Genomic DNA, 14,346 nt, shown 5'->3' with positions numbered 1-14,346 from the left:
CATGAAAACCCTGATCCCAGTCCTTGTACATCTTACTTTTCAGCAGCTGTGGAATGAAGAGGGCTGTTATTCTTTTACTATTATTTTTAAGCTCCATATTAAGCCTCACCAGCCAGGCAAAGGCCAACACAATTACCTTGTCTCTCTTTAGACATCCAGGTCACCCCATATGGGTGAACATAGGAGAGGGAGAGAGACAGCTGTCTAAAACTAGTCTTTTGCATAACCCAATATTTAAAAAAAGATAAATTTTTATTCTGCTTAAGCAGGAGAGACCACACATTCTGCAATTAAACATTTGTTCCCCACCCTGTGGCTTCTTTGCTCCCTGGCTGGGTCTATCCCAGACCTTCACTACTGCTCCTCTGCATGCATGGTGTGGTCTCTCCTCTTCAAAAATCATGGATCGTGACCTATGTAGTCAGTAGGACCTGGCAGAGCTGGACACAGCAAAGTTCACCTTTGGTCAAACAAAAATATTGAAAATCATTTCACCGTTATTGCTCTGAAACCCAAGTGAGCCAATGTTCTTGATTTTCAATACTTCTAGGCATCAGCATAGAGGGGGACAAGAAGAATAGGGTCCCACAAATGTACCTAAGGGAGACAGGTACCACAGGGCAAAAGTGGCAGCAGAAAATCCCTGAACTAGAAAATAAAACAAGAATGAAAACAAGGCAACCTGCTCTTCTGCTGAAACAAACTGGTTTTTATGATCTTGGTACCATGGTGGATGGCATCACCTGAAATACTACATCTAGGAACATAGGTACATGATTAGAAAGGGACAGATAAAGATATTTGTTGCGTTTCCTTCCTTTTCTCCTAACGCTGTGTTGGCACACAGGACTGTGTAGGAGCTCTATGGAAGGGCTATTTATAGAAGTACTGTGTCCTTAAAATGAAAACTTATTAGAGGTCAATATTTGGCACTTTTCATGCTGAAGTTTAGCACTCACAGCATCTCAGCAGCAGAAAGAAGGCTTTAACACCCATTAAACCGAGCATACAACATTGACACTTTTTACAGCTTCACTATCATTTACTTGCCTGACTAAAAACCACAAAAAATCGCAGTGTAATGGAGCACCAGGAAGGTTTCCGCTGTGAATAGCCAAAAGTGGACTAGAAAAATAAACCCGTGGAAATGCCACATCTTGTCTCTGCCTTTCCCTTTCCAAAGTCTAAATAAGACAGCAGCTTTGCACAGTTCAAAGTATTATCTGAGAGGAAAGATAAGAGACATGTGGAAAGGGACAAGGAATATAAAGGAGAAAATAAGATCCTCCAAGTGAGTTTCTCCAATAAAGTGTTTAAACCAGCACTGACCTGTGTAGAAGGTAAGAGAAAAACATGCAATTTCTGATAGCAACCAAAAAGCTGCAGTGCAGGTAGCAGAGGGAGCTACCGGCTGCCTGAACGTGAGGGCAGGGAGCAGCTACAAAACCGGGGAGACCCCAGGGAGTGACCCACGGTGGCCACAACTTTTTGGGGACAATCTTACATTAAAGTGAGCTTCTCCCAAAAAACCCTACAGGCGTTTTAAACTCAAGAACTGCGCTGACCTTTACTGAAATGTAACATTAATACATACAAGTCCAAGGTGGGTCAAAACACCCATGATGATGTTGCCTCCACCTTTCATCAGAGTCTCACAGACCAACAAAGCACTTGTTTTTGAGATGCAATCTGTTCTGTACCTAGAAACCTTCCTGCCACAGGCATGATGACCACATCCATGCCCTGTCCTGCCAGCCTTGTGCAGTTTGCCTTTCTTCCCTCCTTGACATGTCCCACAAGCATCTCCCCTGCCCTTGCCTGATGCTGGGCTGCTCCCACGGGAAGAAGCAACCTGCCCTACCTCCAGCCTCCTCCTGCTCTGGGTGCTCTTCCAAGGAACTGTAAGAGAGCAACATAAACCCAGTAAATCAATCTCATGTTGTCACACGTGGTCGCAAACCGCTGAGGGTCAGGAGAGGGGAAACAGTACATTGAGAAGCCTGTGAAACATGGCTCAAGTGATGCAGTTTCCTTAGAGCTCAGCTGTTGTGTTTCAGTTTGGAGAAATCACTCCAAGTTACCACTCTGGATGCTGTTCATGCGGTGCTTGTGGTCAAAGCTGACCCACAGAGGACAGGCACACACCTGTCGTGCTCTCTTAGATCAGACTTGAATTTAATTTCTGCTAGATGCAGTGGCCCAGAGGCCAAGGATCTCAGCACTGGACAGAACCAACCATATATATAAACATATATATATAAAAAACATATATATATATATATGCACACTTAGAGGTGAAATCATGCATGCTCCTGGCAGTGCATGTGAAGCAGAGATGGAGCTGAGATGACCAAGAAGGAGAAGGGCAGGTTCACTGAATGATTGAGGACTAGGTCCTGGGCCTCCTGGAGCACCTGCTCCTCAAAGGTGACACTAAATCAGAAGACTTTATTTGGTCTTCTACTGAAAGAGGTTTCTCCTTCAATGCACCACTGACAGTACTGATGGGAAGATATGCTTTTTCCTCATGGATTCCCCGCTCTCATGTCAAAAGTGCACCTGCTTTATCAGAGCCCTGAGTGAGGAAAAGAGGTGTGCCCTCCTTTTGCCTCTAGGCAAACCTCAACGCTAGACAAGCACCCATGGGGAACACAGTTCATAGCCTCTGGCACCAAAAAAGACATGGGAGCAAAGAATTCCCCAGTGTGTATATAGCTGCAATTGCCAGAAGAAATAGAGGGACTGAAGCAAGTATTTGCTGGTCCCTTCAACTGCATTTTGGTTTGTTGCTGCTCTCTGAAATGTCGATGGGCTGATCTGAAGAGCTATCCTACAGCATCACAATAATAAAGTAATTTTTGTGTTTAATAGAGTTATTTGTGGATTAGAGAGACTGACGTCCTCCACCTGGAGCAGGAAAGGCTATTTATACCAATAGGGATTTCTCATGCAGGTCAGCACCTCCTCTTCGCAGAGCACACCCCAAGGCAGTGCGTGGGTCCCTGGGACACAGTGAGCCACCCAGGGAAGACAGACCTCTGACCACATCAGCTGGAAGGACAACGTGGGTGGGAAAGAAAAGATGCTCTCCAAGTTGAGTGACACTCCATGCCGTACAAAGCTCAAAGATTTTCTCTAAATTATACTCCCACGCTACACCAGGATTTCAGCCTACTCTATTTTCCTCTAAACAATCTTTGTCATAAAACAAACCATTTAAAACATTCCAATAATCAGAACCAACTCAGAGAGGTATTATGCCTTTCTTGACAAATGCAGCATTTTAATTATTGACAAATCCTTTCATTTTCCCTTTTCTTTCTTTTAAATGCAAGAAGTTCAGAACAATTTCACCTGCTTGGTTGCAAATAATACTCAAACAACTTGTGTTTCTGCAATACTGTGAGGAAACCAACAACATCACAGGATGCTGGATGCTTTTCCTCTCTCAGGCTCCTCTCTTTTGCATGGAAAAAGAAGAATATTAGAAAACAGGAGACAGTGGCAGCCCATGGGCTCCCCACTGTGAGCCGGTGAGCATACACTGTGCACAAGCACTGATTTGTGGTGCCTGGCAGGGACATGCAGGCAGGGAAGGACCACGCTGCCTGTTTCATGGCCAGCTATGGATGGGCAGCAAGGGATCAGGACCCTGCAGCCTAGGTACATCTCACCCATCTAAGTGCAAGCTGGGGCTTAGAAGAAGTCACTATTCCCAGTCTGCTCATGTTTGATTCAGCCAGAACAACATCAACCCTTTTCTTTTAGGAGGTTAGTGAGCTGGAAACTGCAGTGGTTTCTGGGACCACGAGCATGGGCGATGCATTTGTCAGATTCCTTCTGCAGTAGGCCCCAAATGGTGGTGAAATTCAGGAAAACCACTGGCCAGGGCAGCCCTCCAAGCGGCAGATGGGCCACATTCTGCCCGTTTGCACCAATACAGGCAAGCATGAGGAGATGTCTTCATTTTGTAGCATTCCTTTACTCCCTGAGGGAAGTCACTGCAGCAAAGGGGTGCATAAGCTGTGGGCTGACAATGCCAAGCTAAAAATCTCTCCTTGGACCTTTCCTGCTAGTTCGTAACTGTGTGGGCTGTGAAGGTTGAGGACAGGGTTTTTCCCTTTACCAAAAGCCCTAAGACACAGTACTTGACCTATAACCAGTCCTCCTTCTTCTGTCATGACTTGTGTAGAAGGCAAAAGATGTTTCTGGGATGGGAGGCTTTTGGGTAGGGTACTTGTTCTTCCCTGGTCCCCAGAGAAAAGATGCTGAAAGAGGGGTCTGTGACACTTTCTACTTGTTCTTTCTCCCCAGGTACATACCACGCGCATGCATGCGCTCATTTACTATTTAGGCAGGAAATTAAGAGACACATATTCGCCAAAGATGTCTTTGTAAACTCCCAATCTGGTATTCAATTCAGTCTAGCTTTGGAAATAGTGGAAACTCACACCCTGAGATGCTATCCCACAGCTCTGCAGTGAAAACGTATTTGGAACCACAGGAATCCTTCGCCTCCTTAAAATCTGCATGCCCATCAACATTCTTCTGATCTTCTCCTCTCCAGTCCAGGCAGCTGTGATACTGGAGGTAAAGAAAAAGCCAGGACCCAGAGCCTCAGTGATGCTTCACAAAACAGTGACCGTTGAAGCAGCAGCCATGGGGCAAGTACCCCCAGGTACTGAGCCAAAGACACCAAAAACCAGCCACACGCTGCTCTTGAAGGATGCAGAAGGATAATCTTGTGCACAATGAACCACAGCGGTTTGGCAAACACCAGAGAGTCCAGAAGCACAAATTTAAAAAGGACAAAATAAAACAATTGCTCATTTTTGGTAACATCAGCTTTGTCAAAAATCCCACCTCCACTGACAGATTTCTCAGGAGAAAGGTTTAAAGACCAGCAGCCAGCCCAAGGCAGGGGAATTAAGCAGCAGCAAAGGCACAGATCCCTTCCTTGCGGACACAAGGAGGGTCGAAGGAGAGCAGCTGTCTTGGGAAAGGTTTGATTGATCCAACAGCAGGAACAAAACCATGACAAGATCTGAGCCTGCTTCACAACCCGCACGGGTCCTACAGACGCAGCCATTTTTACACTTACGACTTTGCAGAACATCTTTTATGAGTACTTCAAAAGAAACGAGCTGTTTTTCTCAGCCTGGGGTCAGGTTTAAATATAGATACAGGGAAATGTTTCCAGTTCATGCACCCTAGCAAGCTGAATGCATGTTGGCCAGGCAAGTCTAGCAGGTGCTGAATTTGGCAAAACTTCTCCTGATTTTAACGACAACTAATTGAAATGCTGTGGCTTGCATTAGAAATCCTGATTAGCTGTCAAGTCCCGGTGAACACAAGGAATCCTTACCCTACTTCTATGCAGCAGTAAGCGGGAAAGCTAGTGTCTGACAGGACATGGTCCAGCCATGCTCAGGATGTGAAAAAAAACCCAAACCAAACAAAAAACCCTATGTAAGGAAGAGGAAAAGCATGTTAAAAAGTTAAATAATTCTCTTTTTACAAATCTCAATGATGACGGCTGTGTCAGCTTTCTAATTAACAGCATGTATAATATGTCCACTGCTCAAATTTCAGAAAGCAGGGAATGCCATGAACAACCTTGTCCCTGGGGAGAAAATGAGGACACCATATTCCTTAGAAATGCAAAACTGAAAAGCTATGTTAAAAATAACTTCAGCAGCTCCAAGAAAACTGTTGACAAACAATCTGTGGAGTTATCAAAACAGGCAACAAAAGACTGCCCCAACCCAGACTAAAATCACTCTGAAAGGATCCTCCAGAGATTTTTCTTAGAGGGTCCCAGTACAGCACGTAATGAAGCTTCATTAAATTTGGAACACACCAAGTTTGATCTGGGGGCAGTAAAGGTCACTTATTCCCTTCTATTATTATATTTTAAATTTTTTTAAAAAATATTTTTTCATTTCCCCTCTCAACAGGTCTGGACAGAATGCATATACTAAAGATAATGGACATATAATAAAGGAAACTCCACAAAAGGGGAAATAAAAATCCTTGTGTTAATCCAGTTACTTATCAGCAAAAGCATGAGCAGCATCAACCAAACTGTTCTTAGTTCAGTTAAAAAGAAAGGAAGAGCCCCAAACTGTTTAGATAGAGAGAACTGAGTGAAATGCATCCCACAGCCAGCCTAAGAACAGGATTCAAGCAATTAGTAACTGCACAAGCCAGCAGCCTGACAGGAAAACAATTTCATGCAGAAACCAAATGGCCAAGAAACTGGAACATAATTTAGTAAAACAAATCAGACAGGGTAGGATTTCAGGGGACAGGATGCATTAGGAGTGCATTGCAAGCACTGACTGTTTCCTATGCTGAATGTTTTCAAGCACTTTTAAGACAACATTCACTCACACATCTTCTATGAAAGCGAGTTCACCGGGTCTCTCTCACAACATTCACACTTGGGTTTTAGGCTAGCAAGCTATCTCCAAGTATGCACAGAGGGATAACCTATGACCACACCATGATGTTTTGAATAAAAGTAAAGAAAGGTAGTATTTTTAAAACCCAGCGCAATGGCATATTTGTTCTTCCTAAAAATTTCTCAACATGCAGGACAGGCTGCCAGCTCTGAAAACGCACCCTAGAAGAAATGATCACTCAAACTGCCTTCCTGCAGCCCCCTAAGTCACCCTATTCCTAATGATAGTATTGGTCAGATTCCAATTCTGGTAATCAGAACTGTATTGTGATGGACTCTGTTATTTGAACTGCAAATATTGAATCAAATTTAATAAAATTGGACTACATGACATGGCGGTTTTAAATTACAAACACAAAGCCAGAGTTTTGTCTGGTGCCAAAAATCTGAAAAGCTCACCCGTAATAAAGAACTTTATTTAGGATGGGCTCCAGCCTTCCCTGCCTTTTGTTTACACCAGACTGTTCAGAAGCCTTTCTTCTCCAAGCAACTTAACATTCTTGGCAATGGGATTTCTGCAGGATATTGCTATGCCAGAGACTGACGTGCTGTTGCGTTGAAAGGAAAATAAAAGAAAACAACAGAAAAAAAATTCTCCCCTGAACCTTACAAGTGAACTCATTTGTATCACAGACCAGTCCCCAAAAGATTAATGTTAGTGCCCAAAAAGAACAAGCATCAGCATTCTGGAAAAACAAAATCAGCTCAACATCTTCCTGTTTTAAAAAAAACAATGATTTTTGTTGCTTCCATTTTTAATAATGTGATTAGATACATTTATCATCCTTAATTCACCCTGTCTGACAGGGCATTTATTCAGACAGGGTCTTATTGAGAGCTCAGTCTGGGAAGCAGCAAAGGGGCAAGCTGTGCGGATGCTTTCCCTCCCCTGCAGAAATCCCCTTCCGTAACACTGGCAGCAAGAAGGGCGACTGATCCTCAAACTCAGTCTCACAAGTAAGGTCTCCTGAAGTGATGAGCAAGAGAGGTTTTGGAGCATGTCAAAGCCCATTTATGCTGTGGGGATACTAAAACATATCTGGTTTCACAAGATATAGGAAAAGGCTAAAAATCTCTCAGAATCACACTCTCTACAGGCCCTGAGTGATAGGTATGGTGCCAATGGATGCCTCCCTGTGTGGAAACGCTGCAGTTTCCCAGAGGAGCCTGAAAGCCTTCAGCAGAAGAGAACAGCAGCAATGGCTGCTAGCAGCCTGGGCTTGCATTTTTCCTCTCAGGCAGATGTGTACGCCAAGCACATCTTTGCTTCACTGACTTTAGAGATGAAGGAAGTCTTTGAGGGCTGTCCTCCACCAGCACTCACATTTCCTGTGAAAGGCAAAGTCCCGAAGCCCAGGCAGCATTACTTGCTGCTGTGTTGTCAGTGCCTGAGACAGCAAATCTAATGGGGCATTTGGTCTTTCATTATCTAGAAGCGGAGATTAAAGGATGCCCTACCCTTCAGCAAATCCAGCTTTCTAAGCTCTGCTTTTGGAGTCCTCCAGAAAGGGCACAGTCAAAACTACCACCACCAAAGGTACAGGGTGTGCCTGGGAAAAAAAAAATCTCCTGGAGAGGGCTTGCCAATTTTCGATTGACTTCTGGTGTTGCTGTCACCCAGCCCATCATGCCTGCTGAGGAGGAAGACAGTCTACTGCACAGCAGATGGCAATCCATCCACAGATCCATCCGGCAGGCCAGGTGTTATGGTCCAGAATGAGAAGTTCCCAAAAGGTCTTTTAATACATAGAACTAGGAGGCAGGAGGAACAAGAAGTGTGGAAGTGTATTTTTTTCTCATCAAACAGTGAAAGAAGAAAAAAAAACAAGTTTACAAAGGTAACAAGAATTGTGTTAAACCATTCACTGCACCTAACACCTGCTCTACTTCTATTAGGAGAAGAAGTGCCATGAGAGCACCTACATCCCACCCAGAAGGAAAAGAAGGGGCTGCCAGCTCTTGGGAACTGATTTAGAGCAAAGACTAGTAAATCCATAGAGGGATTTGGTTAACACACTGTCACCATTGCAAGGACGACATACTTTTTGACTACCTGTGCTCATCCCTCCACATTTGAAGATGCACAAAGCATACCTGAGAAACAGCTAGGCAGCACCTGCAGAAGGTATGACGTTCAATCATACCCCTGCTTTCCTTTTACCTCCATTCCATCTTTTCAGAAAAGTTTTTTTCTTCTTCTGAAGTGATTTCCACCATGTAGCACTGTCTGCACCATCCACGTGAGCAGCACTGCTCCCCGAATCAGGACAAGCTCATCGAAGCTCAGCTGTTCCCCAAAGGAAACAGCCGAGGACCATGAGCTGGCCAGGTTAGAAGCTGAGGCTGTGCTGGCTTAAGCATTTGATACGGAGCTGAGGACCACAGCCAACCAAAACAACCCGGTTTACATAATATATAGTTGAGAAATAACTGACCTGCTTAGCCACCATGCAGCGAAAAACCTAACTGAGAAATAACTGTCTAGGTGTGAACCAAAACCCTTGCAGGAAGTCCTGACGCTTTGACTGGCAGAAACATTTTTATTTATTTTAAGTATAAACTTGTACATAAAATGCAAATCCCAGAAGAAATGAACTTTTCTTGGTACTTTTCTCACTCAGCAAAACATACTTTGACTTCAGACACCCAGATCTCTGTATTAGCTTTGACTTTGTGAAAACATCTCACAAACTTTGACACAACTCTGCTGTCTCCTGCCTGCAGCTCTTCAAGTTTGTACAACCAAAGCAACTCCAGCTTCCCTCCTAACACTGCATGTACAGTGACAGATGAAGGGAGAGCAGGACGGAGTAAGTACTTGTTAAATAAATCATGAAATACAGCTTTTTGGTAATGTACCCTTAGAAAAAAAAAAAGAAAAAAAAAAAAAGGACCAAGTGTGACAGCAAAGACAGTAGGCAACACAGAAAATCAATGTGAGCGCTACCTGTTTTTCTGAGTGGAAAGTCATCTTTGGAATCATACATCCCCAGTACAGGATGATTGTAGGTGCCAGATACGCCACTTTGGGGTGGGGAGCTCTGGTCCAGAGAGCTGTGCTGCGTCTTCCTGCACAGAAGGAAAGAGAAAGAGAATGGAGGAGCTTTACACCAGTGACACACAAAGGGAACAAGTGCAGCTTTGCCTCGTCTGTTATTTTAGCGGTGATCAGTGCAAAGGAAAAGATCTTGGTACTAGCTTTCTCCTCCTAGGCACTCATACTAAAAAGACACTGAAGTTTAATATACAGGGAGGTAACTAAACATATGCTTAATTTTCAGTATAAGAATTACCCTGTTGAGCGTGGCTCAGCTCATGAAGGTATTTAACCATGAATATAATTTTAAACACATACTTGGGCTGGGTTTTGATAAATCATATCCTTGAAGCCAAGCATGGGTGTCATTACTCTCTCCTCAACCATAGCACAAATGAACAACTTCCCCTTCACTGAATAAAATCCAGACATAGTAGACATAGTCTAATGATGAAACAGAACCGAAGGACAAACACATTAGGCGCCACACATTTAAACTGGCTAACAGCAGCCGTGCCGCATAGGTGGTCTTCTGCCTTTTGCTCCTCTGCCTCCTGACACAAGTACTTTGCAGAGATAGGGCCAAAGTACTCAACACCTTTCCAGATTAACTTCTCGAAGCTGATAATTTATAGCTTTGTTTGAGCAGGCTACTGGAAGTAAATTACAGTCTGTTTGCTAAGGATATTAAATAATGAATGAGTTTTCTAAGCCTCCTACCAGTTTGTTGGCTGCATCTTTCTTGCTTAATGACATGTGCCCAGCTTTGCCGTTACTCAGGAGCTTTACCAAGCCCAATCAGTACAGACTTCAGGAAGTCTCCAGACTCTGCATGTCAGCAGAGTAGCTACATCAACAGAATGACTGTTTAGCCATACAGGTGACAGCCACACAACTATCAACAAAATTTTACATGTTAAACTTAAATAAAACAGAATTTAAACCCTGTATTACTTCTCAAAATGCTAAAGAATATGGGACAACTTTGTCAAAAGAAATGAATATTTGAAATTTTACACTGACTAATAACCAGGCACTCTTGGAGACCTTGGTTAAAAATATTCTCCTACAAAAGGTTCTTTAAGGAAACAAAATGAGCCATTCCCAGTTGAAAATTACACCAATTCATCCAATTCCTTAAGCAGTACGTTTTGAAAGCTCAAATCAGAAGTAAGCTGTTTGGAGAGATACATCAATTCCACTACAAGTTATACCCTTCAAAAAATAAGGGGCTAATGAAAAGTCAGGAAAATGCATCGAATTTTCTGCATGATTTTGCTACCAAAAACCTCTGAAAAGTTTACATGAACATCTACATCGAAATTTTCTATACTCACAGTTCTTACCAAGCAGTGTGATTCACTGTGTTTTCCTAATCCTCCCCCCTTTATATTCCAAACCCCTCTGTACATATAGGCAGAATAATTTTTCAGGCTCTTACACAGTTGTATTTTTCATCAGCATTTGCGCACATCGTGTACTCTTTTACATTCGCACCAATAAATGCCCACATGCACGCACAGTTTAATCATCACCTGAAATCAAAACAGAACCAAACTGAAAAATATTTTAATCCCTCCCGAAAACAGAAGTTGCTTTCTCTGCCCAGATCTGCTCATACCATGGGAAGGCAGCACAGAGAGATGTTTCACAAACAGGAAGCCAGGACGCTGCAAGCCAAGAGCCCTTAAACCCATCTTGTCACACAATGGCATTTTTTGCTCTTGCCTATACAAGCAATAGGCTTTTCTCTCTCCTTTTTTTAAATCATGACTTAAGCTGCGCAATCATGTACATTGAAGCTATTTTCTTCACTTTGTTAGGGAATGCACAGGAACTCAAAGCGCCTGTTTAGATGTGCTTTGGGGTTGCTGAATGACAGATATTTAACTCTGCAAACAGGAATACATTATACGGCTCAAGGACTGGGATCCAACACCCTATGCTGCTTCGAGCAAAATGAATTGGTCTCCATGCCCGCCCAAGAATTTCAGAGGTCTTGAAAGAGATGAAATTGTATACTAAATTGAGTTTGCAGGCATTCCTGAAAGCACATACCTTCACATAACACATCCCCTGTTCTTTGAGTTCTGAGGTTCTTCAAAAACTCATGTGCCCAGCAAATCATGCATGATGCTTCAAACATATTCACACAACTCAAACTGAATATATTCAGACGTATGTATCTGTGCTAGAATGCTTTGTCTACTGAGACTGTAGACACCTAGGTACACTGGAATAATTTAATATATAATTATATCTCTTTATCTCCTTACCATGCAAATACTCAGTTAAACTTCCTTTCCTGATTGCTACCACATTGAGTGGCAACTTCCTAAGTGCATTTCTGACAACTTCCTAGGGAAATAAAGCCCTGTTTGCTAAGCCCAAGGCACTCTGTCTGTGTTCCTGCTAAACCACTCTTAGTTATGTTGTATCTTGAAGAGCAAAACCTCCTGGGAGCAGGGCTGTCCAGTGAGATCAGGATCCACAGGAGGGACAGTCAGACAATGAAATTCAGAAAAACCTCTTTTGTTGTTGCTTATCATCACTGTAATCTGAAAATTATAGTCCACAAAGCTATTTTAAACAATTACATATAGACTGGAGCTTTATATATTAAACAGAGTTTACAAAGTGGTTTGAATACCACAGAGCTGAAGACTGATGAAGACCTCTGCAAAAGCCTCCAAGAAACATTACTGAGAATTACCAAGTTTCTTTCTTTCGTTTAGTAGATCCTTTGGACTACGACAATATTCTGCAAAACCTCTAAAACTGGTCCCTTTTCATCTCAAGGGTTGATTCACACGTGCAACAATGCCCTTTAACATCAGCGATTAATCAGAAAATATTTAGTAACTATAAACACTCAACATTGCACCAGCAACCGTCAGCATTGAAGTTTAAACAGATGCAAGACACTGAAGGCAAAAGCATCTGGACATCTCAGTGGACAAGTGAAGCCTGGCCCAAAGGGCCAGGGGAACAACAGCTATTTCACATGTCAACAGAACACATTTCATGTCACAGCCATTGACGCAGAACCGTTGTGGTTCTAATACCCTTAGGAGATCTGTTTTTTCCAAGTAATGCTTTCAGTTTTTTTAAAAAGGAATTCACAAACCTTAATAAGACCAAAGGAAGTGCTTAAAAGCAGGCGTGTCATTTAAAAGACTATTTCAGCATCTGTTACCATTTAATTGGCCTGCCTGCTCACAGTAGGAGCATCAAGTCTATCTTCTGCAAGCCTCATTTGCGTGTGTGAAATCCAAACACCACCCAATTGAATCACATTAGAAGTATGTGCGTACATAAATATCTCTATAACTGAACTGGTAACCTATGAGATGACATACAAATAAACAGTAATATGTAATTAATTTAAAGGTTTTCTCTTTTTTTAAAATATTTTTTAAAAATATAATGGAAATGAAAGATCTTCAACTTCTGCCTTAACAACTGAAGGGTGCATTTCAAAATCCTCCACTGCAAGATAAGACACTACAGTCACGCAGTCCTGCTGCCATCTGCCCTCCTCAAAGGCTGAGCAGAACGAGCTCATGCCTGCCTGCAACTTATCACTGAGACAGACCCTTAGAAAGATTCGTGAGGCCTCTTCCCTCTTCACATCTTCTGTTAGAAAACCAGAACACTGATCCTCTCCCCACCACAAAACAGATGGAGGGAAGATGAGGGGATGGCAAGCCCGTTAAATCCATGAGAAACAGGATGACCCCTTGTGCAACAGTTTGTATGTTGTTGGCATCACAGGAAACCTAAACAATATATTGGTGCTCAGAAAGTTCTCAGTAGTAGCTTAAAACAAGGCAGGGAACATACTGAAACCTTAACCTTGACTTGGCTAAATAATCTCCTGCCCTGTAACATATGGGGGTATTACAGACTGCTGCTCTTTGACTCATCTCTGAATGCTGGATTCTGCATGAAAAAGCAGTTAATTGAAAACTGTGCAAAATCATAAGGAATTTAGACCACTCCCAAATTTATTTTTCTCTTTTCTAAATTCACCTATGATGGCAATTCTATGCCAAGTTTCTCTAAGGCCAAAGGATCAAAGGGTTTGGAACAAAGCACTTATTGACTATCCTTAATTCGAGTTGACTATACCACTTTTGCATTAACAGGTATTTTAACCAACTGGAAAAAAATGGAGAACACAGTGGCTCAGTCTTCAACCACCTTTAATAAAATTCCCAAATTTTGCAGTCTCAAGAACAGTGGAAAATCAGTTATCTAAAAAAGATACCTATGTTGTCTTCACTGAAATTCGGTTTCTCCTATTTCTTCTACTATCCCTGATACCGACCTAGTGGGCCTTAAATATTATCTCTGCATAAACTAACAACACTTCACTACTTCAACCCTGACATAACCATACAATTTTCAAGTCTCAGATTAGATTTTCAGAGATGTATTAAAACTGCTCAATCTCACCCTACTGGAAAAATATTTGAATTTTTCTGCCAACTACACTTCAGCATTTCTATACTGGCTCATAGCTGGGATGTCTTTCAAATTTAGTTTCAGTTTAGTTTCTTGAATTTGGAAACATCTTCTGGCTATGACCTCATCTCCCTGTAACCACGCTAATTTCTTAAATCTTAAAATACTGTCAGGCACTCAGCTTGAACATAAATTTCACAGCAAAATTTCCTTGACTTTTGTCGTTCAAAATTTCATTAATTTTATGGTCACTAAAGACAACATCCAAAACGCTCTTTTTAAGAATTATTTAATTTTTTTCTCTTCTTTTTTTCTAAAAATATAGATATTCACAATGTTACCGTAGTGGAAGTTTTCGAATCATCCCAAATTTGCTGAT

The 14,346-nt window shown here is 42.2% G+C and overlaps 1 protein-coding gene across 12 annotated transcripts in view; it reads right to left on the bottom strand.

Moving 5' to 3' along the window:
- Window positions 1-14,346, bottom strand: part of HDAC4 (histone deacetylase 4) — a 265,065-nt gene that overhangs the window by 87,268 nt on the left and 163,451 nt on the right. For all 12 annotated transcript variants that reach the window (XM_074910181.1, XM_074910169.1, XM_074910173.1 and 9 more), the window contains one exon: window positions 9,411-9,532. In XM_074910181.1, coding sequence (XP_074766282.1) covers window positions 9,411-9,532 — 122 coding nt within the window. The remainder of the gene's footprint in view (window positions 1-9,410; window positions 9,533-14,346) is intronic.

Source organism: Athene noctua, chromosome 7 (genome assembly GCF_965140245.1).
Source record: "Athene noctua chromosome 7, bAthNoc1.hap1.1, whole genome shotgun sequence".
Taxonomy (NCBI): Eukaryota; Metazoa; Chordata; class Aves; order Strigiformes; family Strigidae; genus Athene; species Athene noctua.
This window is presented reverse-complemented; position numbering and strand designations above follow the sequence as displayed.